The sequence below is a fragment of the Ictalurus furcatus genome, chromosome 11 (assembly GCF_023375685.1).
Source record: "Ictalurus furcatus strain D&B chromosome 11, Billie_1.0, whole genome shotgun sequence".
Classification (NCBI taxonomy): domain Eukaryota; kingdom Metazoa; phylum Chordata; class Actinopteri; order Siluriformes; family Ictaluridae; genus Ictalurus; species Ictalurus furcatus.
Window position 1 is genome coordinate 28,094,766 of NC_071265.1, and position 23,918 is coordinate 28,118,683.

The 23,918-nt window shown below is 39.8% G+C and overlaps 1 protein-coding gene across 3 annotated transcripts; it reads left to right on the forward strand.

The window, feature by feature from the left end:
• The first annotated feature begins 201 nt into the window (after nucleotides 1-201).
• On the forward strand, nucleotides 202-23,261 carry brdt (bromodomain, testis-specific). 3 transcript variants are annotated; one of them, XM_053636085.1, is made up of 21 exons: nucleotides 202-794; nucleotides 3,585-3,866; nucleotides 4,656-4,793; nucleotides 4,885-5,026; nucleotides 6,362-6,489; nucleotides 6,575-6,940; nucleotides 8,699-8,827; nucleotides 8,954-9,169; nucleotides 9,259-9,434; nucleotides 9,524-9,801; nucleotides 9,946-10,044; nucleotides 12,765-12,896; nucleotides 15,688-15,746; nucleotides 15,861-15,960; nucleotides 16,741-17,103; nucleotides 17,416-17,516; nucleotides 19,271-19,367; nucleotides 19,466-19,536; nucleotides 19,672-19,844; nucleotides 20,505-20,703; nucleotides 21,668-23,261. In XM_053636085.1, exons 2-21 carry the CDS (start codon nucleotides 3,681-3,683, stop codon nucleotides 21,734-21,736), a joined length of 3,222 nt encoding a protein of 1,073 aa, XP_053492060.1. In that variant the 5' UTR covers nucleotides 202-794; nucleotides 3,585-3,680; the 3' UTR covers nucleotides 21,737-23,261. The 3 variants fall into 3 exon arrangements, with proteins under 3 accessions (XP_053492060.1, XP_053492061.1, XP_053492062.1); XM_053636086.1 differs by lacking the exon at nucleotides 12,765-12,896; XM_053636087.1 differs by lacking the exon at nucleotides 16,741-17,103 and having other exon boundaries at nucleotides 204-794.
• The last annotated feature ends 657 nt before the right edge of the window (nucleotides 23,262-23,918 follow it).

Below are 23,918 nucleotides of genomic sequence, written 5' to 3' on the forward strand. Positions count from 1 at the left end.
ACCAAACGACAGAAAATTGTACCTGACGTCAATAAAGCCCCAATTCATTGGCCAATCACTAGGAACGCAGCACGCATGCGCTTTAACATGATGTCTCCTCCCTTCCCCAGCCTCTCGGCTCTATCGAATCCTTGTTCTCTTTGTGAGAATTTTCAAGCTACTGGAATGAACGATAGCCGGATACTTGCGAAGAAGCTTAGCGATGGCCAACGGAGAACCCCATAAAATTAGGCAATACAGATGAAAAATAAATCTCGAGATAGGTGGTCGAATGTTCTAGAATGGTCATGTGATGTCACGAGACCAGTTATGTTGCACTTTTGAAAAAATACTCTGACGTACGTCTTTGGGTTTTTTTGTTTGTATGATTTCTAAGGTCGGGTACTTTTATAATTTTATTGGTAGCTTTAATTGCATCGCGACAGACCGACTGGTAATAAAAATGCTTTCCACAGTGTTCATTTTTACTTACAATCGTGCTCATTTTCCTCTCAAACGAAAAGAAAAGAGAACCTGGGCACGTGAAGGGTATTGACCAATCGGAGGCCGAGCTCCGAGCAGAAGGGTATAAATAGCGGGCATGTTGCTGTGAGAGACGTCCGCCATTGAAGACTGGTGTTGTTTAGTGGGGGAAAATATCGCACTTTTTGTTTTTAGGAATTTATTCCAAACCTTTAAGTAACGTTTGTATCCGGACGAAACAGTCGTTCAACACCCTGCGTTTGGTCATCTTTTTCCAGCAGAACTTCTTCGGCACTGTTAAAAACATTCTTTGTTGTGCCAGTGACGGAAAGGTAAATGTTTTAGTAACGGTACAGATTTAAGCTAGCTGTTTGTTTGGCTAGCACTAGAACAACATGACCGATTCTGAGAGACCGTGCAAGTCCGCAAGCAGTGAGTTGGTAGCGAGCTTACATGTCGTCTTTGGGGCGGGGATATTTAGCTCAGCTAGTAGTTGCTGGGTTTTTTTTTTTTTTTTTTTTTGCAGTGTGAAGCTAAGCTACCTTGTGGCTAAATCCCAAATGGCTCCTTAGAGGACATGTAGCGAACTACAATGGGCTCTTGAAACCGTTACCTCATACAGCACGTAGGGCACCTATATAGGGGATAAGGCACCATTTGGGATGGAGGCCGAGACATTTTGTGTTGGCCCTGCCGGGGCGCCATTTTGTTGCTTATTTTGCAGTAGTGGGTTTTCGCGAAATTGGCTTGAGCGGTTTTACACAAAAAATACGAATAAAACGATATTTCATTTCTACTCATTTGAATCTAGGATTTTGTAAACCCATCGTTGAGTTTGGAAAGTTTGGCGATATTCTTTTGTCTCTGTTTGCTAAGCACGTTTTTTTTGTTTCACTCGATTGCGTCATACAGGACAAAAAGATTATAGCTAGCTAGCGGTTAGCACGCTGACAAAACAGCGTGGCTTTATGCATTTCTTACAGGTTTACCGTTTCGCTTTAAATGTTGTTTATCATTTATGTGACGGAAATTATTGACTTATTTTCAAGCTGTTCTCAACAAACATTTATCCTCGCAGTGCTCGACTATCTCGCTAGTTACCCCAAGAGTCCTAACTGGCTCAGCGTTGCTTTATAGTGACCACATGAGCGGTATAATTTCATTATTTCTCTATCTGTAACTACATAAACTACTACTTGTATTGGGAGGATGAGGAGGGAACAGTTTGGGCTCCAGCTTTAAAGTAATTCTCGGAAATTATCTCCACAACACAAATGTTTTAGAAACCTAATTGTTTGACATTGCGAATTAAGACGCGCTCATCTCCATAGCAACCGACACTTACCTGTTAAATCCGCAACGAATGTAAACAGAAATGTTTTGTTTACATTCGAAAATAAACTGTAACCTAGTTACCACTCTTGTTTCTTTTTCTTTCAAGTTCATAAAGGCTTTCGATACAAAGAAATATACGAAATGAGAACTGTTTTTGTGATCAAAAGTATAAACATGGATTCTTGTTGATCTAATGTTCAGGAGGAATTAAAAGTTCAGGTGTTAAAATAATTGATATATGGTTGTGTACAAAAGTCAATGTAATGACTGAATAAAGCTAGAAATCTAAGTATTTCTTAATAGTTTGTGCCTGTTCTCTCATTTGTCCGACCAAGAGAGCTTAAAGTGTAATAAGTGAATTAGATGCTTGCCATCTCTATTGTTTATTTCTGACTCGTGGTAGTTTTATTGGGTTGAATTGGTCATGGCTCATATTCCAGGCCTGCAAGTGTGGGACTTTGTAAATACTGATGGCTGCTGCATGTAATATGCTTCAAGCAGTACTGTTATTTGAGAAAGCGGACCATGGCCACGGGGTTAGCCTTGCTTACAATACAAAACAGAAAGGAGTAACTTTAAAATTGTTAATTATATATTTTATTTTCTGGTGTAGATATTAATTTTTTATTAATTTGGTGTTTTAATTTCAGTTAATGAGTAGCTATGTAGGAAGATATATACATATATATTAATAGATGAATCTGCTTATGAGATTTGTGATTAGCACAAAGTGTGTTAGCGTCCAGCAGGGGGCGGTGTATACTCTTAAACATGACCTTCAACTGTAGACCTGCAGCCAGTTGCACCAGTTAAATTCAGGGTCCATACTAAACTATGCTGGGAGTGAAATAGGTTAAAAGTAGCACATTGTAGACTTTTGGTTGTATTACTGACAGACGTAGTATCTAGTAGTGATCGTAGTTCAAAATGTCACGTACTTCAGTCAATCAGTAAAGATCCAAAATAAGCGATAAACATTACTCGCCGTTATCCATGATTGAGATGCAGGAAAGCAGTTAGTGTCTTGTTTTCTCAGAGAAATATTTATTTCAAGAAGATCCGTCTCTAGAAACGTAACAGTATTGACCCAAAATATCCATCTGTTTTATTTGTAATCTTTTCGATTGCACAACTTGAACTCTCGTGCAATAATTGCAAATAATAATAGTGGTTGCAAGTTTAATCTGTATTTGAATATCACGAACAGCCGTGTAAAGTGTAACGTTTCGATAAGGGTAAAGTATTTTGTTTTGTACTTTACCAATAATCTGTTTGACCAATGACACTTCCTATAACCACTTTTGTTTATATGTGCTGTTAAATTGTATTTCGACAAGGTGGCTGTGTCAAGTAATCATGGACCACAAAAATACTTCCCACATACAGAAGTCATTATGCTTCTCAGAAAATAAAAGGAAAATGAAGTGTTTATATTCAGTAAACATGCAATTTAAAAAAAAAAAATTGCACAGATTTTACACAGTGGTTTTGTTTACAGCAGATGTTGCATCTAATAGGGGGTACGTGTAAGTTTAAACCGTTATAACTGAAGGCTGTGTTAAAACTATATCGCTTGGTGCAACTCCTACATGTTTGGTAGTCCATAAATTTGAACATGATGGCCTTTTACATTCAAACTAGGTTACAATAGATCTTATGTTTTGGTGCAACCAGCTGCTGGTCTTCAGGCCTGTCTGCTTATTAAACAGCAGTTAAAGCTATAAGGGCTGCTTGGCTCATGGCTGCAGAGTGAAATGACTGTGCTCAAACTGCTTTCCTTTTCACAGTGGCACAGGCAGAGGATGTGTAATGAATGCTGAGCTGACCAGACATAGCTTCAGAACATCTCTCTGCACACGCCTGTCTTTGGAGCAGATCCGACCATGTCAGAGCCGGTGCTCAGCATGAACCGGAATCCCCCTCCCCCTGAATACAGGAACCATAAAAAACCTGGGCGCCTCACCAACCAGCTCCAGTACCTGGAGAAAGTAGTGGTCAAATCCCTGTGGAGGCATCAATTATCCTGGCCCTTCAGGCACCCTGTGGATGCTGTCCAGCTCAACCTGCCTGTGAGTTGGGCTTCATGGTGGTTCCAGCTGCACAGTTTTGGTTTATAAATTAAACATGTTATTATAAATGTACTAACGATACATGTCCACTTAGAGGTTTGCAATGGTTGTATCATATTCAATCTCAGTATTCTACAGTTATTCCCATCAGTTGCATTTAGTCAGTCAACTAAGGTGATGTTGGAATCCGATTATTTGCTTCTATCCGTTGTTCGATGGGTTTCCTCATTGTATTATTAGATATAGCAACTTACTGTTATAAAAGTTGAATTGTAGAAAGCTCATTAGGTTACCTGCTAGTTAGCAATGACAAAACCGGCAAGTGGACATGTATTGTGACATGACTGATTAAGCTCTTAGGTAGCTGATTAGTTAAACTAGCTATTTTCAAGAGCAGAAAACACCAACCTAAATGTATTATATCTTATGGGTAGGGGGTCTTACATTTTTACATTTGTAAGAGCTTTTTATTGTGGCCAAATAAGAGCCACAGCTATTAATCATTTGAATAGATCAATCAGTCATTTGAGAGTGGGCTTGCCCCCCAAATATTTTGCCAGCTGTGGTTCTGCAGTTATCTTTCTCCATTGATGGACAGGATAGAGGGCAATTTTTCGTTCGGTCAGTACGTGCATGCCTATAAAGTGCAGGTGTACATGATAAAAGTGTAGCTACTGAGTAGGGAAACTTTAAATTGGCACCTCTGTGTAAATAAATTGTGATTTGTTGGTGTGTATGGGTTTTGTTCTGTGAATGAGGAATAAAAGTTGTTTTCTGTTTTAATTTCAGGATTATTATGCAATAATCAAAAACCCAATGGACTTGAGTACCATCAAAAAACGACTTGATAATAATTACTATTGGAAGGCTATGGAATGTGTTGAAGACTTCAACACAATGTTTACAAATTGTTACCTATACAATCGGGTAAAAACTCTTATTACTATTGAAACATATATACCTATGTGTATATACGTTTTAAACAGTTGAAGCCCAATTGAAACACGTTTTCTTTCAGCCGGGAGATGATATAGTTTTGATGGCCCAAGCACTCGAGAAGCTGTTTCTCGAGAAAGTAGCTGAAATGCCACAGGACGAGCGTGAGATCACAGCAATTACCAACAAGGCGCCTCTGAAAGGAAGGAGGATGTCTGCTGCAGGTATGCTTTAATTGAGCTCCGCTTCAGTTATGGGATTTTTGTTGTATCAGTGACTTTTAATAAAGCAATATCTCACGAGCAAGAGTGTGGTTATGTTGAGTATCGCCATGGCTGTGATTCAGCCATAGGTACTAATCCAAATTAGTAGCCAGTAGGACTAGAGTGGTTGGCGGCGGTGTCCCTGTAGATGCCATTGTCATTGACTTTATTTAGTTTGTTTGTTTGTTTTACAAAAGACTAACAATACAGATTTAGGTTCAAGTAATCAAACAAAAAAGATGAATCGGACCAAAGTGTTTTATGTGCAATTTAATACAATCAGAGTTGGGTCGTGTAGCCAAAAATGTTTCTCAAGTAAAACTACTGTATAAAAATAATTACTCAAGTAACAGTCAAAGTAATAATGTTAATAATTACTTGAGTAAAGGCCCGATAACGATATAGATTTAGTTCTAAATATAAAAGAATAGCAGAGTTCACACCACAACTATAACGTTAACGACACCGAGAAATGATATCGCTTTCAGAACGATTTGTTCCCAGCTGATGAACGATAAAAACATTGAGAGCCAATCAGAATCCCTCCTGCTTTAAAGAGCTCATGCATCTAAAGCTGCAGACGACATAACTGCAGCACACGCTTAGAATAAGAACAATATCGTGTCTTGGTGTGGACACTAATATAGTTATGATTATGGTTTTTTTAGTTATTGTTCTTGTTGAAGAGTAATAAAGTATCCAATGAAAAGACTACTCAAGTAGCTAGTTACTAGTTGGATATGATTTAAAATGGAGGGAAGATCCTGAATCTCAGACAGCATGGAGTACTGTAAGTCACAGCTCTCCTTGAAAGTCTGTCTGTTCTGTTTATATGAGATAAAACCTGGTTTCAAGATGAAGCAGCATGTCCCAGTCCTGTTGCGGGTACAATAACACACAACCTGTCATTTTCAACACGAGGTCTCTCTCGCACACACACACACACACACACACACAAAACAAACAGTTGACTGTTTTCACAACATGTTAACAAAAATAACTTGTCAGCATCTGCATTTGAATAAGACAACAGAGAGCAAAAGAACAGACTGTGGAACAGAACAGAAGAGAAAGTGTGTGTGTGTGTGTGTGTGTGCGTGTGTATTAGGTTGTCCAGTAATTCAGAGTAGATCACTGCTGTCCAAGGGAAATTTGGATAGCACAAAACATTCTGGCCAAAGAGTTTCTTTACTCCAGGGTGTCGTTGCCATTCTACCCTTTTGGGTTTGTGTTTTGTATACAGTTTGTGCAGTTATGTTGAGGATGAAGAAGTAACTTTGTCTCCTTGCATAACAGGACTGGGGAAAACGCGGCCTCCGTCTCCTGTGTCTGAGGTTGTGTTTCAACAGACGGTGACTGTCATCCCTCCTGAGGCACTGCACACCATCTCATCTGCACCCCTGTCTGCTCAGCTTGAAGCCAAAGTCAGTCTCTTTCACATAATACAAATGTGCAGATACTTTTGACTGAGACAAGGGTATGATTCTCAACATGTATTTGCATTTTCAGTTAAAAAAGGGGGTGAAAAGAAAAGCAGACACCACAACCCCCACGGCCCCCGTCCTTACCAGCAGTGAGTCTTCTCCCTGTGTCCCAGAACCGAAGGTAATGAAGTTGTACTCACGGCGAGGCAGCGGGCGACCCATCAAACCACCGCGCAAAGACCTGCCCGAGTGGCCACAGCAGCACCAGGTGGGGCGCAGGGCCAAGCTCCCCGAAAGGCTAAAATACTGTAGTGGCATCTTGAAGGAGATGTTCGCCAAGAGGCATGCAGCCTACGCCTGGCCCTTCTATGAGCCCGTGGACACTGTGGCACTTGACCTGCATGACTATCATGAGATCATCCATCAGCCCATGGATTTGGGCACCATTAAAGTAAGATAAAGAATTAAATACTTTGTCCAGAAATGCAGTTCGCACCATCTTTTACCCAGTGTGTAATTGACCATCTAAGACTTGATTGGTGTCCGAGGTTTGTGACTTTAGTTTTGCACTGGAGCTACAGGTTTAATGTTCTTAATAAGGAAACAGTTTAAAATTGTACAAACTGTATGCCTAAATCAGTGTGCACTTCTGTACGAAATTTAGACTTGCTTTTGTGGTGTATGGTACAGGGTTCTTTATTAAACTGGACAAAAGCATGCCAATACTACAACTGTTCTATAGACTATTCTGCTGTTCATGTACAAATGGCTTGACCAAACTTGATTGATTGCAGTTATGTAGGTATGCAGTTAAATATGTTGGAGACAAGTTTCCCTTATGTGTTGACAACTTAAGCCTTGTAGCACCAGTACAAACCTAAAGAAAAACTTAGGACAGCATACATTTATTTTGTGACTGATCAGGTACACTTGGAACAGAGCTGGCTCTTTTTAATAAGATGAAGCTGTTCCTTTAAGTTGATATTTTTTTTTATTTGAAATATTTATTTTTTATAATTGACATTTCATAAAGCCCAGCAAACATTCTATTACCGCTAACAAATGTTTATGCATTGTATGCACGTCTGTCAGCTAGGGATATCACAATACCAAAAATCTAGTAGTCAGTACTGATGCCACCAAAAGTACACGATACTCGATACCAAAGTCGATACCATGGTGTGGTTTTTAAAGAAATAATAAAATAAGTAAATATATATATATATAATATAATATAATATCTTTTTTTTAATAAAATTTGAAAACTCTTGGAGGGCATCCTCCTGTGGCTGATACTGGCAAAAAGAGAGAGAGGGGGATATTTTAGTTATCAAACACTGTCTGACAATGACTAATAACAAGTGCTACGGTGCACTCCTAAATGCATGCACGTGCACACACACCCCTTATACTCTGAATACAAGCATTAGTTTAAATTCACTGATATGGTGGCAGGCCAAAACGATTTATTAAAAGCATTAACAGCTGATTAATTATAGTGACATTAGGCTACATTTAGCTGACAGGACACGGGCTGGATGGCGATGCATGGTGGCCCATTAGGAGGTAGTTTACAACATTGCACTGTGTTAGCGTCGTTAACAAATACCTGCCTATCGCAAACACTACATGGAGCATAACGTTAGCTGGTGAACGATAGCATCAGTTGCACACCGGCAACCGCTACACTTGTTAAGCTAAGCCAATCTTCTGTAGTTTTTCCCGTGTGCTTGTAGGCGTTCTTCTTCACCACTTCTGGACCGACTAAAACACTTGCGTGTATTTGCTGCGTCCTTCAGTGGTACCGCAGGAAAACAAGTACCGTCACGTTTTTAACAACGTTGGTACCGAAGTATTGGTTCTCGTGACATCCCTACTGTCAACGTTGATTTTTATTCCATTAAGTTACTAAAATATGCAAAACTACAGACAACTGCAGTTGGCTATTCTTTCACCGTCTCAAGCTCACCTGAGAATGATGAGACAAAATCAGCCATTCTGGTGAGGAGAGGAGCCAATTCATATATTGTTTAGAGCCTTCACTAGTCTAGAGCCAGTCCTGTTTTGGGATAAGGGGGGAATTGTGTGAATGTCATTGCTGGCTCTATTTAAATTGTTGAGGTCAAGTGATGGATAATTTGAAAGGTTTTATATAAAGTTTTTATTGAACAAGATGAGTAGCTGACATGTTACTGGTTCTCCCCCTCAGAAAAAGATGGAGAGTCGTGAATACACAGACGCCTTGCAGTTTGCTGCAGACATTCGTCTTATGTTCTCAAATTGTTACAAATACAACCCACCGAACCACGAGGTTGTGGCTATGGCCAGAAAACTCCAGGTGAATGATCTCATCTCGTTTTATTTATTTATTTCAATTTAGAATATACTGACAAAGGTCATGTCTTGGCCTGTTCTACATCCTAAGAGAGATGACTGAATGTGAATGTTGGTCTCCTCTGCTCAGGAGGTCTTTGAGTCCCGCTTTGCTAAGATTCCAGATGAACCGAGACCTTCGTCTCCTGGCCAGCACCTCTTGCCCAAAAGGGGGAAAAATGAGCAAGCAGGAAGTCCGTCCAGCTCGGAGGGCAGCGACTCCGAGTCTACTTTGTCAGGGAGCTCGTCTGACTCTGAGGAAGACGAAGAGAAAAGAGCACAGAGACTCTCTGTTCTGGAGGAACAGGTACTGCACAGTATCTTTTGTTTATGTCCTTGGTAGTGCAGATTTTGTTTTCCTCTCTTATAAATAATTGCAACACCTCTGTCAATTAGTTAAAGGCAGTGCGGGAGCAGCTGCAATTACTGACCCAAACACCTTTGCTGAAGCAAAAGAAGAAGGAGAAGTCAAAGAAGGAGAAAAGAAAAAAAGAAAAGCAGAAGTTTGGTGAAGTGCGGAAACCAGCTCCAGAGAAAGTGCACAAGAAGCCGAGTAGCAGCAAATCATCGGGGTTAGTGAATGCTCGGATACACTCGCATCTTTTTTTTTGTGTGCATTTTATATTTTTGCCAGTCTAAATATAATCCCTTCTGTGGTCAGGAGGAATATGGAGAGCAAAGGGTATGAGTCAGAAGAAGAAGAGCTTGCACTGCCCATGTCCTACGAGGAGAAACGACGTTTGAGTCTGGACATCAACAAGCTACCTGGAGACAAACTAGGCAAAGTGGTGAACATCATCAAGGCCAGAGAGCCTATGCTTCGAGACACAGACCCCGAAGAGATTGAGATTGACTTTGAGACTCTCAAACCAACTACGCTCCGAGCTCTGGAGGCGTTTGTCATGACCTGCCTCAGGAAGAAGCCTAAGGGGCCTGGCCGTGAGTATGCTACTATGTTGAGGTAAAATCAGGATACTACCAGTGTTAAAGACAATGTTGACGTATATTTGTCTTTTGTTCTGCTTCTCTCTCTCTCTCTCTCTCTCTCTCTCTCTCTCTCTCTCTCTCTCTTCCGCCCTGTAGAGAAAAATCCACCAAAGCCCAAAGGCGAGAAGACGAAGGAGACAGGGAAACAGAATGCCAGCGAAGAACTGAACTCGACCAAGAAGACCAAGACAAAGAGTAAGGCTCCGTTTTCTCTCTCTCACGTTTTAATAACTAACGTCAGTCCACACTTTCCATATCATTTTATACCTGATGGTTTCAATCATCAGGATTATACCACAATCCTGATGGAATTGTTTACATGAAAATTGCACCTGAGATGCACTTAAAACTGGTCTGCTCATTCAGTCCACTTCAAAAAGTATGAGATGTATTTTAGTCAGATGTTATGACTAATGTCTTGGGGGTTGGGGTTGGCCCAACATTTAAAGTATAACACACAGTTCACACTTTTTTACCTTAAGCAGGTGGTGACATTTGTAAAGTAAAATAACATAAAATTTACAATTTTTGCAGTATCCTTGTTGGGCGGATTGGCAAATCTAAATTGTTCCCAGGTATAGGGTGGTGAGGGTATGATAGGCCAAGGTAGGAAAAGAGGGTATAAAGAATCACACAATTTTCCATCTCCATGTGTTTAAGCTATAAAGAAAAAAAAACAAGGGGGTAAGAAAAAAAACACAGCATGGACATCTCCATGTTTGAATTTTGTTAACTATAATTTAGCCAGTTAACTGTTATGAGTGACTTTTATATTTACGTTCTCAAAGAAGTGAGCTGTATGCTCACTGTCCACTTTAATAGGTACAACTGCTCATTTATGCAGTTATCTAATTAGCCAATCATGTGGCAGCAACACAATGCATGAATTCATGCAGATACAGGTCAAGAGCTTCAGTTAATGTTCACATAAACACTCAGAATGGGGGGGGGGAGTGTGGTGAAGAAAATCTGTGGCATGGTAGTTGGTTTTCGATGGGCTGGTTTGAGTATTTCATAAACTGCTGATCTCCTAGGATTTTGACACACAATAGTCTCTAGAGTTTACACAGAATGGCACAAAAAACCTGTGTGCAGAGGGTCCGCAGGCTGAAACACCTTGTTGATGATGGAGATCAGAGAAGAATGACCAGACTGGTCTGAGCTGACAGGAAGTCTATAGTAACTCAAATAATCACTCTGTACCACTGTGGTGTGCAGAAAAGCATCTCAGAATGTACAACACATCAAACTTTGAGGTGGATGAGCTACAACAGCAGAAGAGCACATCAGGTTCCACTCCTCCGAGCCAAGACCAGGAATCGGAGTCTGTTGTGGGCACAGACTCACCGAAACTGGACAGTTGAAGACTGGGAAAAGAACAGATGATTTTCTTCTTCTAATCTTCAGCTTTCCAGTTTCAACGAGCTTGTACCCATGATGGCCTCAGATTCCTATTCTTGGAGTGGAACCTGGGCCCAGTTGTTCAAAAAGCTTAATCTGGATCGTCATAATTATTTTGAAAATCCCATGTTTTACTATCCAGGATCAAGTAATCCATCTTACTTTTCTGTTTTTCAAAGCAAAGTTGGCTTGGATCACCCTGATCCAGCTACAAACCTTTCAAGATTACCAAATCCGGATTACTAGTGGTCTAATTCAGACTACGCATCACAATGTAGGCTACTAGCTATGTTAAGAACAACAGATGCAGTGCCCTTGGCACCCTTGGTAAAATATTAGTGGAGGGCACTGTAAATTAGCCCACATGGGGTCACTTTAAGTGTTTTTAATTGAAGAGACAGAAAACAGCACAATAAAACAATACAAACATCCCCTTGCTACAAACTCACAAATATATATTGTTCACAAATACATTGTGGATATTTTGAACACGTTTTAAATTGTAAAAAATTAAAATGTCCAATAGTTAACAAAATAAGAATAAATAAGAGTTGACGTGTGGGGAGCAATAAGGATTTGTTAGAAACTACTTTTGACTGGTTCATCTCTGATGATTGTGTCATTGTAATTAATATATAGTGACAAATGACAGTTAAAATTAAATATATTTGACATTGAGAGCATTTTTGGGGGATTATTTATGGGGACAATTATTTTTCTTTTTTTTTACTTTACTGTACTGAAAGGCTTAAATGGTAACCTGTGTATACTTTATCACTGTAATGGTTAAACAAATCAAATGCAAAACATAAATAAACGTGTATATACTACATGATACAAACTTTGTATTATTTGGCCAGTTTTAAAGTTTTATTACAGTTTGTTCCTGAAATTCTCCCTGAAGCCACCCTTCTGTGGGGATAATCCTGAATTATTCTTTTTTTTTTTTTTTTTTTGGAATAACACGTATCCCAATCCTACTAAAAACACATACTGAAGGTTTGATCCAGACCAAAAGCAAGATTGGATTACACGATCTAATTTGATCTGATTTCAGAATCCTTTTTTTTTCCCCCTTTTGCACAACCCATTTTCAAGATTAGATCCAATCTGAAATCTCCTCAGATTACTTACTGATTACTGAACGACTGGGCCCAGGAGAGCACCCAGAGTTTCCAAGTTGGAAGGCTGAATTGAGGGGATTGGGTTTTTTTAGTGTTCCCAAGCTCCCCCAAGTGTTGGTCAGATTGACAGGGGAGCGTGAAATGCCATCCTCCTACCTAAAGAGCAGGACTAGTTTTGTTTGGTCATGGATTGCTGTGGCATTGTAAGGATTCAAAATCATTTGTTGTCTCTTGAGCTTAGCATTTTTCTTTGGTGTTCTGTCTTACTCGTATAGCAATACAGCAAATACTGTAACACTTTTTTTGGGGGGAGGGGTTCTTGTTAAGAAAATAAGTTATCTGTAAGCTTAACCACTCTGTATTCAGCTCACCAGTTGTTGTCTTTCTTAGGTGACTTTATGGCAGCAGAGCCCAAGGAGCTGGCACTCTCTTCCCGCCTTAGTGAGAGCAGCAGTTCCTCCTCCAGTTCTGCCAACAGTAGTTCTGACTCTAGTTCTTCTGATAGCTGTGACTCTGACTCAGGTTAGCTGATCTCCACAAGCACTTTCTCCCTCTTTTCCAACTTTTTTAATCCTCTCCGGGATAAGGTAGAAATTTCCCCCACCCCCACCTCACCACACTTCACTAGTTGGTTGAGGGGAAGAAAAAGAGACAAACCAAAAAAAAAATATTCTATTCTCTTGGACACACTGTTTTTCACATTAATAGAACCAATGTCACTTTAACACATACTGGAAACACCAGATACTTGAATGCTACAAAGTTAAGGTTTTGTTTAGTTTTTTTTGTTTGGATATTGTTAAATGGGTGTAAGATTTTTTTTTTGTATATTTTGTGCACTTTTCCTTACAAATGAGCGAATAAGTCTTGTTACAAAACACACTCCCTGACTACAGTTTTTGTCAGGTTCTATGTTCCTGTTGTGCGGTGGGTATTTTTTTTCTTCTTCAATTTTTATTTTGTACTTTTTGATTATTTTGTTCATGTTTCATCCTAATCACTTATTTATGTCTGTTGGCATTCTCTAAGACAGTGCTATAGTTTGAAATGAGGCCAGTTAGCACTCAGTACAGGGAAATGCCTGATGTCTCTCATTCAAACTGCAGAGCAAATGCACCACCACAAAATCTGAGCCCATATGATGCACTGACGAGACTTTAATTTAAAGAATTAAATTTTAATTGGCTTTGGATCTATACAGGTGCATCTAAAAAATATTAATATCGTGGAAAAGTTCCTTTTTTTTTCCTGTAATTTAATTCAAAAAGTGGAACTTTTCATATATTTTAGATTCATTACACATAAAGTGAAGTATTTCAAGCCATTTTTTTTGTTTTAATCTTGAGTACAACTTGCCGCTCACGGATATCAAAAATCCAGTATCTCAAAATATTATAATAAAGAATTTATAATGTCGACCTGAGAGGAGCTCTAATCAGCTAATTAACTCAAAACACCTGCAAAGGTTTCCTGAGCCTTTAATCTCCCAATCTGGTTCAGTACACACAACCACAATCATGGGGAAGATAATTTTAAAGTAAATTTTTCGTTTCATTTGGAAATCAAGGTCCCAGAGTCTGGGAGTGGAGAGGCAGAGAATCCAAGTTGCTCGAAGTCCAGTGTGAAGTTTCCACAGTCAGTAGCCGCGTTTACATGGACAACAATAATCCACTCTTAATCCGATTAAGACCATACTTTGATTAAGAAACTACCATGTAAACAGCAATTTTTAATTACCTTAATCTAACTAAGGTCATACTCGAATTAAACACAACCGCATACTTGCCTACTAGTCTCTCCCCTGTAGTGGGGAAAAATACATGTATCTCGGCTACTATATAGACGGTAAGTACACGGTTTCAGATACTGGATTTTTGATGTCCGTGAGCTGTAAGCCATAATCAAGATTAAAACAAAAAAATGCTTGAAATATTTCACTTCGTGCAATGAATCTAGAATAAATGAAAGTTCCACTTTTTTCAATTACATGGGGCGGGGGCTTTTTTTTTTTCTAAATGCACCTGTAGCTTCTTAGCAATATCTTTAGTCATTACAAGCATTTAAGGTCCAAATCAAATAATTGGGTTATTTAAGCAATACAAAGTAAAACAAAAGTCTATGTTGAGCTTAAAGTGTTAAACGTCAGGGGAAATAAACATTTAAGGGCCCTAGGCATTTTTGAAGGCACTGACAATATGGCAAAAATACATCTTACCAATTACTGAAGGTATTTTTGCCATAGTTGATGCATGTAATTGAGTTATGCTAACAAGTTGAAATAGCAAAGCAGCATAGGCACACTTAAGCTTTCTTTTGTTTTTCCTCCTTCTTTTTTTTTTCCTTTTTTTTTTTTTTTTTCTTTTTACACCAATGAGGCCCAGAAAGCATATTATGATGTACAGGATTTAACTATGAGGGTCATATTGCGTACCACTGCAATGACATATTTTGTTCCTGCATGTATCTGAGACAGAAAGTGTAAACCTATTATAACAGCTTCTTGCTTAGGAGGACATCCTGTCATCCATGTTGTGAGTTCTCGCTGTTTCTCTTTTAAACCTTGCTGCATTGGGTCATCACTGTGTGGTTCTCCTGTTGCATTTGTTTAGATTGTGACTTCACCTTGTAAATATATTTGAGGTTTTTGTAAAGTTATATATGTAACAAAACAGAATCTTAAAACCATTTGTTTTTGTTTGAAAATGCATCATAATGTTTTATGAGTTACTGACTAGATTGTAATTGGCATGGGTAATAGTAGAACCAAACAGAGTTTTATTTTAGAAGGTAGCCGTTTTGTCCTGCTAAAATGCAAGCATCTTTCTTGTAGCTGTGTACAATTATTACCTAAACAGGTACAAAGTTGACTCGTTGACCTTGGTGTGTGTGTGACGCCCAGAGATTGAAATAAACTCATTTTCCTAGACACCTGGTGTACATTTTAAGATTAGTGGTGTGTTCTGTCTTTTATTTTTGCCATCACATGTTACGTTCAGTTTTACTCACCATCACATTCACTATGTCCAATATCATTCACATTTGTACTCGCATATGCCAAGCATGCACACCTCAGAATGTAAAGGGACAGGATTTAGGACACTTCCAAAACTATTAACTATCCATAGCCCTGTTGTCAGGTGTATGTCCAGCATACTTCTGGTTTTGATTTTTGAACTGTGATTTTTATTTTATTTCAAGTCATGGGTAACCAGTCCTGGTAAAGACTGGCCAGACAGTAGCAGTGTGTGGAGTTTAGGCTCTGCCCTTTCCCCTGCTCACACTGCACTCAAAATTCATTATGCGTGTCTTACAGAGCAGAAACCTAAGAAGAAAAACAAAGCCCATGGTCATGGCACCAAAATTAAAAACAAGGTAAAGGAAAATAATCTTTAGCCTTGCCCTCAGGAATGTTTTTAGTATGGGTGCATGGGGCATTTCACTTCATGCAACACAGTGAAACAAAATTCCCCCTGCTTCCATGATCAGGCGTTGAAGAAGAGCATTGCCCTCGAGATGAAGGAATCGTCTAAAGTCCCGTCTGAGCAGGCCACCAAGCCACCTTCTGAGGAGGCCAAAGCGCCGCCAGGTTAGGCTCACTGCATCTGCACCCCTTTTTCTTCTCTCTCTCTCTCTCTCTCTCTCTCTGTCTCTCTCTCTCTCTCTCTCTGTGTCTCTCTCTCTGTCTCTCTGTGTATGCGAGACAGGGACCTTGTTAACTTGTTTATAAATGAAGTTCTAATGTTTCACTGTTAAAAATGTACACACTTTTAAACCGATGGTCAAGAAATAAAACTTGTATTACAGCAGCTGTCCTTTTTTTTTTTTTTAAGTCAGTTTACAAGATCAAAATTGTTGGTTTCGTACTACTATTTTAAATTTATTTTTTATTTTCTCTTCAATATTGTCAGGAATCTCTTTCTTCCACACAGCTTGTCCAGTGGATGGAATTAGGCTCCATGACTGGCAACTGTGTGCCCCCCCCCCCCAAAAGACCCTCATTTAAATATCATGCCTATAGTTATGCTGGTAAATAATTGATCAATTTCCCTGCAGCGGCATGGTTTGGTACATGATCTGTCAGCATTATGTTCTGATTGAAATCAATGGCAAAAGTTGCGTATTTGTTTTAATTGTATTGCATTCTCTAAGGACGCATGCAGTACTCCTTCATGTTGTGTCTGAAATACGGAGGTTTAGAAGACAGCCGTCATAAAGGCTTCCCACCGAAATGGACGGATTTTATATCCGGACTGCCCAAACTGTCCAAAAATAGAACTTGATGATGACAATTTTGGTGTGTCCGGTGGTACTGCTTTCCATTCATCATTTCTCTCCTCTTAAACTTTTATTGCACCCTCCACTCTAGCCCTGCACAGCCAGCTACCTCCTCAGCCTTCCAGACCCAGTGCCAAAGCCACTCCTGTAGTTCGAAAGACCTGGATGACCCCCCTGAATCTTCCCTCTGAGCAGAGCCCCTCACCTCCCACTGCCTTTCCTGCTGCCCCAGACATCACCTACTTTCCCTCCTCCCCACATACCCTCACAACAGTGTTGCCCGAAAAGTCTCCACCCATAGCCTGCCCTCATCCACCCGCTTCACCCAGTTGGCCTAAGAGTCCGCCAAATTCATTCACTGCCCACATTTCCCCAGTATCTTCTCCCACAGATTCAACATGCCCCCTCCCAACTGCTGCCACTGTAAATCCTCTGCTTAAAGCTCAGCAGAAAGGTAAGCTGTTGCTCTGAATCGCCGTGATTTCCGCCTGTTTGATTCCCTTGTCTCATCCACCTGTTGCCCTCAAACTCCAAGCCCATGAGACTGATTATCTCCGCATGCACTGTGTTTCTTCCGTTACGTGACTAAGCATCGTGTTTTTGTCTTGTTGCTAGAATTATTTGTTGTCTGTGTGTCTCTTTAATGGCTTTCATGGCTGCTTCTGTTTGTCAATCCCCTGCTCCTGCTATCAGCTCCCTGTATTTCGTGTTTGCTCTGAATTTTATTACCTTTTCATTCATTGTAAACTCTTTCTCTGCTTGTCAGGTTTCCCTGCTCTCCTTTCTCCACTATCCTCTCCCCCTGGACTGCCCTCCTCAAACTCCTCAGCATGTGTGGCACGACACCCGCCCATCACCAAGCATGAGGTAAAACTGATAGTCCTGTACAGTTCTACAAATGGCTTTGGTTAGATAATAGTAGAAAATGTTTACGTTTTAGCAGAATGATCTGTGATTTAATTTCCCTTACTCTATCTTGTCTATTTTGTTTGCAGTTTGGCCCAGTCATTCAGAAGTTTAACGCACTTGTCCAAATGCATTATCATTTCTATAGTAACAGCTTGTTTACAGGGATTTTTATATCGAATGCTCCACATAAACTAAGCCTAAAAATAAACTTAGAAATAAAACAAATGTATACCACAGCGTGGTTGAATGTTTGAATCTGATTGGTCAGTAGATGTGCATTAATTTTCACCTAACATTATAGGTAGTTTTGGCTGTAACGAATGGTAGGTTAATATTCTGATGCTCTGAAGTCTGATGGGTCGTATTTACTAATTGAATTCACATGAACGGCACCACAAAGTCGTATTTATGAGTGGGGAAACTCAGGATTTTCTTTGAGCCCTGAGTTTCTGAGTTGGGGGTGCGTCAGTAAGAAAACATGCTGGAATCAATGGATGCAACGTCTGTAGTTGACGGTAAATTTGTTGAAATTGAGTGTTTACTCACCTCAGAAGCTGATTTCAGTTATTAGTTGTTTGGTAAATTCAGCATGTTGTTGAAATACAAGCAAATTGCTCAACACGTCTTTGTCAGGCTTTTTTATTTACAATAAAACAAGTTCATTTCCTGCACAAAATACAATAGCATTTTAGTTACGATATAATATGTAACGATAAAGTTTACAGTGCCTTCATAAATTTATTAAAAACGTAAAAAGAAAAACACACCTGAGGTGTATTCTTTGTTCTTCATTTTCTAGAAGTAGAGTTAAAAAACCTTGGGGTTGTGGTGGTGGTGGTTTTTTTTTTTTTTTTTTTTTTTAGTTAATTAAGAGAAGGTACACCGCCAGCTTGCTTCGACCAAAACGACTTCAACGCACCTGACGTTGTAGTTACTTCCCAACTCGTAAATACGAACATCCCAGGAGGACGCACCGTTAATGTGCTGGTTCTAATCCATTATCGTTTATATTGTAACAGCCCATACATTGAGACTCATGCGGCAGACTCGCCAAATAATCGAAGACTAATAATAAAAAGATTTAAAAACCAGTTGTTTAACAAAGTAATTCTTATAATTGTTGTGGTGAAGTATTTTGTTAGAGATATATTTTACATTAATGGAAGGAGTCTTTATTGTAAGTGCTCTCAGTTTCTGTTATGCTTTCTATTTTATGTGTGGCTGTTTATATCAGCTGCAATGTGGTTGAAAACAGGAATTAACTTGACTCGAAGATGTTCCACAACATTTAATCTAACTAAACTGTCGAAATGCATCATTCATCAATAAATCAAACACGGTAATCGTTGGCAAATTGCTGTGGGGGGGGTTGCTTGAGCCTCGTGCCGCATCAATATGGTGCTGAGGCTGACACAGCTGTGGAACTGTTGTGGAACAGTATGTTTGTGCACTCGGATGTGCTGAATTTAACTTTTTTTTTTTTTTTTTTTTTTTCCAATGCAGCTAAATTTAAAAAATTGATTGTTACACTCGTTTCTGAAGCTAAACATCTTGTATATTGATTTGACAGGGATGTTGAAGAGTTTATTGCTCTAATTTGAATTCTAGTTTCTCTTTAGACATATACCCAAGTGCCTGCACAGCCAGCTGCTTCACTGGACCCACTGAGCAAATCTCATTTTCTCTCTCTCTCGCTCTCTCTCTGAAATCAGTGTCCCAGTTTGCCCACCCCATTGGCACATGTGAGGGAAGACAGGGGGGACCCAGGTGTAGTAGGAGAGACCTTTGCTCAGCTGCACACAATGCCTGGTCAGCATTTCTTCTGAGAGTCTTCTTCCTTCTAGTCCATATTTGTAACCAGAACTGTTTTCAGTGGGCTTTTTTCTTCTCCTTCACTCTTTACATAGGAACTAAACCCACAGAAGATGCTGAACCGCACAAATCCAGCCAAGAGCACAAGCCCAGCATGGCTAAAACGGTACCTCCTTACATCACACGCATTGTATTTCCTCCAATCCTGGTTCTGGAGTGACACGGCACGGCATCTTTTAATGCTAGCGTTAATATCAACTAGTTTGCTATATTAATCTTATTTACGTTTGACTTTTGTTAGGAAATTGTTTTGAAGCATGCAGACTCTTGGACAAGCCTGGGCAAGATGGCCGCTCTTGCTCCCGCTACCATACGGTCATCCAAGGAGAGTTTCCAACAATTCCGCAAAGTTGCCATGGAGAAGGAAGAGCGAGAAAGGGCACGTAAGCTCCATCTGGAGGCAGACAAAAGCAGGTGGGGTGGAAGTGCTGGCCCAGCACTAGGCTTGTGGTTTTTAGACCAAGTAAAGGAGGTGTGACTGCTCATTCCTTAACTCGAACACTGTGTTCTCGCTTAACGTTGAGCTGTGTTTCCAATACTGAATTGCATCATTTTGCATGAAACCAGAATTTATTAGTCGTTGGCTGCCGAAATTGATCTTTCATACTTTAGATTTAAGCATTGATCTTGTAACAAAATATGCAGAATTTTTTGAAAGTTCCTTTTGGAAGGAACTTTCACGCTACTACTATCGGACAAAACATGTAAGTTTTGTCTTTTAGGCTCCTTTTATTATCTGGAAGGGCTTAGTGTGAGTGACATGCAGGAGACATGGCAGCTTCTATACTGTATTCTAGTTATCTTAAAAGAGTGGAACTTGTGTTCAGTGCGTTTTTGTTTTGTTTTTTTTATTTCTGGAAGAAAACTGCTAAGAGATGCACAATCACAAGTCTGCTTGTTATTCGAGTTCCAGTAGAAGGGCTGCTTTGGATCCCCATTACAGCTCATGTCTTATTAATTTGCTTTCAGTCCTGGGTCCCTATGGTTTCAGGCCACTGTGAATGGTTGCATAACAGCATGTTCAGCAGTACTGTATAAAACTACTGACAGTGTTTGCTTTTTAATGATTCACAGCTTGACGCAGCAGCTTTCTAAGGCCAAACCAGAGATCCAGGCCTCCAAGACAGAGTTGGAGTCTGCAGAGCTTCCCATTTTGACAGCCATTTTAGACCAAACTAAAACGCCAGAACCTTCTACTCCTACCCTGTGCTCCATGGACCGTGAAAGAGAGATGGCACGCAAGAGAGAGCAAGAGAGACGCAGACGGGAAGCTGTGAGTGCCATACATCTGTGGGGGTTTTTTTTCCCCAGTTAACACTTTTCCACAAACTGGAACTGTTTTATGCTTTCCACTGCAAAGAGCTGGTTCTTAGCTGTTCTGGTGTATGTATCAAAGCAGTAGTCATAATCTACGGCCAAATTCTCACATTGACTTGCTTTCACCCTTCCGAGTCCAAACCTTCCGTAAATGGTTTCATGCTAGAAAACTCGCACCAAATTAAGGAACGCTTCAGTCTTCAGACTGAGGACAATTTCTCTGAACCAGCAGCAGCTCGGAGTCTGTGGGAACAGGTTTGATTTGTGAAACTGCTTTAATTGTGAATGGAAATGAATGAAAGCGTGTAACTGCCATCTCAGTATCTGTTGCTATCTCTTGCAGGCAGTGTTCAGCTAATGTAATGTCCAGCTAACATTCCAATCAATCAGGAACCACTGAAGGCCAAAGTGATATGATTTAACAGGTGGAATCCTGATTGGTTGGAATAAAAACCTGCAGCCACACCCAACCTTCCTGCAAGAGACTGAGCAACCTGCCTTTTTTTTGTGACGCTGGCTGTGTATGTTTAGCCAACAATGACACGTGTGCAATAATGGCTAGTCAGTTATATTTATTGGTAGTGGGGAGCTCTTTGTGTAGCCAGCATATTTAATCATGTCCACACTGTCCTTATATACCAGGGGTCTGTGGCTGCAGGCTTTCACTCCAACCACGCAGGAGTCACACCTGAGTTCACATGTTTAATCAGTTCATTTTGGCCTCCAATCAACTACCATGTGTGCCTCCTGTTTGATTGGAAAGAAACCCTGCAGCCACACATACTGTATGATAAATGTTATGTAGTTATTTAACATGTATATTTAAATGATCTCTCTCTCTCTCTCTCTCTCTCTCTCTCTCTCTCTGTTTTCTTTTTCTCTCTCTGGTTTCTTTTTCTTTTTTTTTCTTTCCTCTTAAGATGTCTGGAACCATTGACATGACCATGCAGCATGACATCATGGCCACCTTTGAGAAGAACCTTGACTGAAATGACTGTAAATGAAATAAATGTAAAAATTTGTTAAAAAAAAATATATATATATATATATATATGCTACTGTTCTGTGAAAAGAGTAGCTGGTCTCCTCCGCTTCCTAACAACCTCCACGAGTCCTGGTGACTGAAACGGGTTCTAGCACCTCACCAAGATGTGGTTCTCTCACTTTACTTTAGCACATTTATACTGAAGTGGCTGTAGTAAAATTTAAGAAGCTGATACTGTACAGTGTACAATTGAAGTGGAGCATGCCATGCAACAGGCTGCTCGTGTATCGAATTTGTATGATTATTAATAATATTGGTATTTGGATGTTTGCTTAATTTCCAGTATTGAAGTCACTTCTTCCTTTTGTGAAGGGCAGTAAATGAACTAAAATGGCGATTGCGCATAAAATACTGACTGGTTTACTGTACGTTCTGTTCCCCATTATTTTGTACTGAAATTGGGGTCCATCATTCCGCTCACATCCTAAGATAGTAATGAAACAGGTCTTCTTGCACTGATTGTTGATGAAACTGTGAATGATTCTGTAATGCAACAAGTTAGAAATACACCCATTGTGCTTTGATTTGACTTGTGTATATGTGTGGAGTTAAAATAATTATGTGAATAACATTCCATTGTAAATTTTCGAAACATGTAACTGTATAACTGCAACGTGGTTTTCCATCCATGCCTGCTCGGGTTTATTTTTATGTCTTTCTTTTTGTCCTATGTCCTTACAGCCGCCACCCCCCCCCCCCCCCCCCTTCCTCAAAGCCCTACAAGTTGTTATTATATTCTTAGGCAATATCCACTGATTTTCTAAATGTAGCATGAAAGCTGAAGGGATGTAAATTGTGATTTGTAATTGCAATGTGAACATTGTAAAAAGAACTTTGTGGTGATAGTTGGAAAACCTGAAATCAGTTGTGTTTTTACAAGTCTGCTTGTTGGTTTTGCGATTCATACGTTTACTCTATACTTGTTGCATCTTAGACAGCAACGTAACTTCATGTTCGATTTAAATGATCAGTATTTTGTCTGTAGTAGAAGTAATGCATATTATTAGGACCTTTTGTACATGTTAATCAGTAATATAATTGCAGTTGTATGTCATTCTGTGACAGACAATATATTTTTGATTACTGCGAATTGTTTAAGTGAATTATAACGCCACAGTGCCATTCCATTTAACATTTCTAAGATGCACAGCACGATCCTAGTGTTGCTTTAACTGTTCAGGCATTTGAAAACGGTAACTGTTGATTCAGTACTAGGCAGATCAGTATGCCTAAAGTTAGAGTTTTGTGGTCAGTGTTCATTCAAGATGTTGCTGTTTGTGTAGAGCTGAAAATGCAGCGTTTTGTTCCTTTGACCCTGATGCTTGTGGCCATCCCTCCTCAGTTAACTTCCTTCTGTCCATCACTCAAGCACTTTACTCAGCATCGTGGCAGAACCGAGGTGAAGAAGGATATGGTGTTATTTCATAGTGCCCATATTCCAGTAAATAAAATTTAAAAAACTATTTTCATTTGAATTTGCTTCTCATCACTGTACGAGTTTTGCATTTAACAATCTCTTGTGCAAATGTCTGTGCATACACGCACCAGAACCAGTAATGGCTAATGTTGGATCCATCCATCTTCTATACCGCTTATTGTACAGGGTTACGGGGAATCTGAAGCTTATAGCTGGGAGCATGGGGCACAAGGCAGGGTACACCCTGGACAGGGTGCCACTCACATACATATTCACACACTACGGACACTTTGGACATGCCAGTCAGCTTACCATGCATGTCTTTAAACTGGGGGAGGAAGCTGTGGTACCCAGAGGAAACCACCACAGCACAGAGAGAATATGCAAACTCTGCACACGCAGGGCTGTGGCGGGAATCAAACCCTCAACCCTGGAGGTGTGAGGCGAATGTGCTAACTACTAAGCGTGCGACGTGCATGCTAATGTTAGGGGGGAGGCTAAAATATAATATCTATCAGTATAAAACAGAGCAATTCATTACATCATGAGAATTAATCAGTGGCATAACAATGTGGGCAAACTATTAAACATTTAGACAGGCAGTTGTGTCATTTAAATTCTTTAAATATCCTGTGGGGTTCACGTTGATTTTCTTTCAAATACCAAGCTAAACAAAAGTTATAATCTTTTTGCTCCAACCGAAAAACAC

What these genes read in the sequence shown, in the direction of transcription:
- brdt (XM_053636085.1), top strand. Translation starts at nt 3,681, where the DNA reads ATGTCAGAGCCGGTGCTCAGCATGAACCGGAATCCCCCTCCCCCTGAA. An exon ending in CTGCTCAGCTTGAAGCCAAA is followed by an intron (nt 6,490 to 6,574) that starts GTCAGTCTCTTT and finishes TTGCATTTTCAG; the next exon opens with TTAAAAAAGGGGGTGAAAAG. An exon ending in TCAGCTGCACACAATGCCTG is followed by an intron (nt 19,368 to 19,465) that starts GTCAGCATTTCT and finishes CTCTTTACATAG; the next exon opens with GAACTAAACCCACAGAAGAT.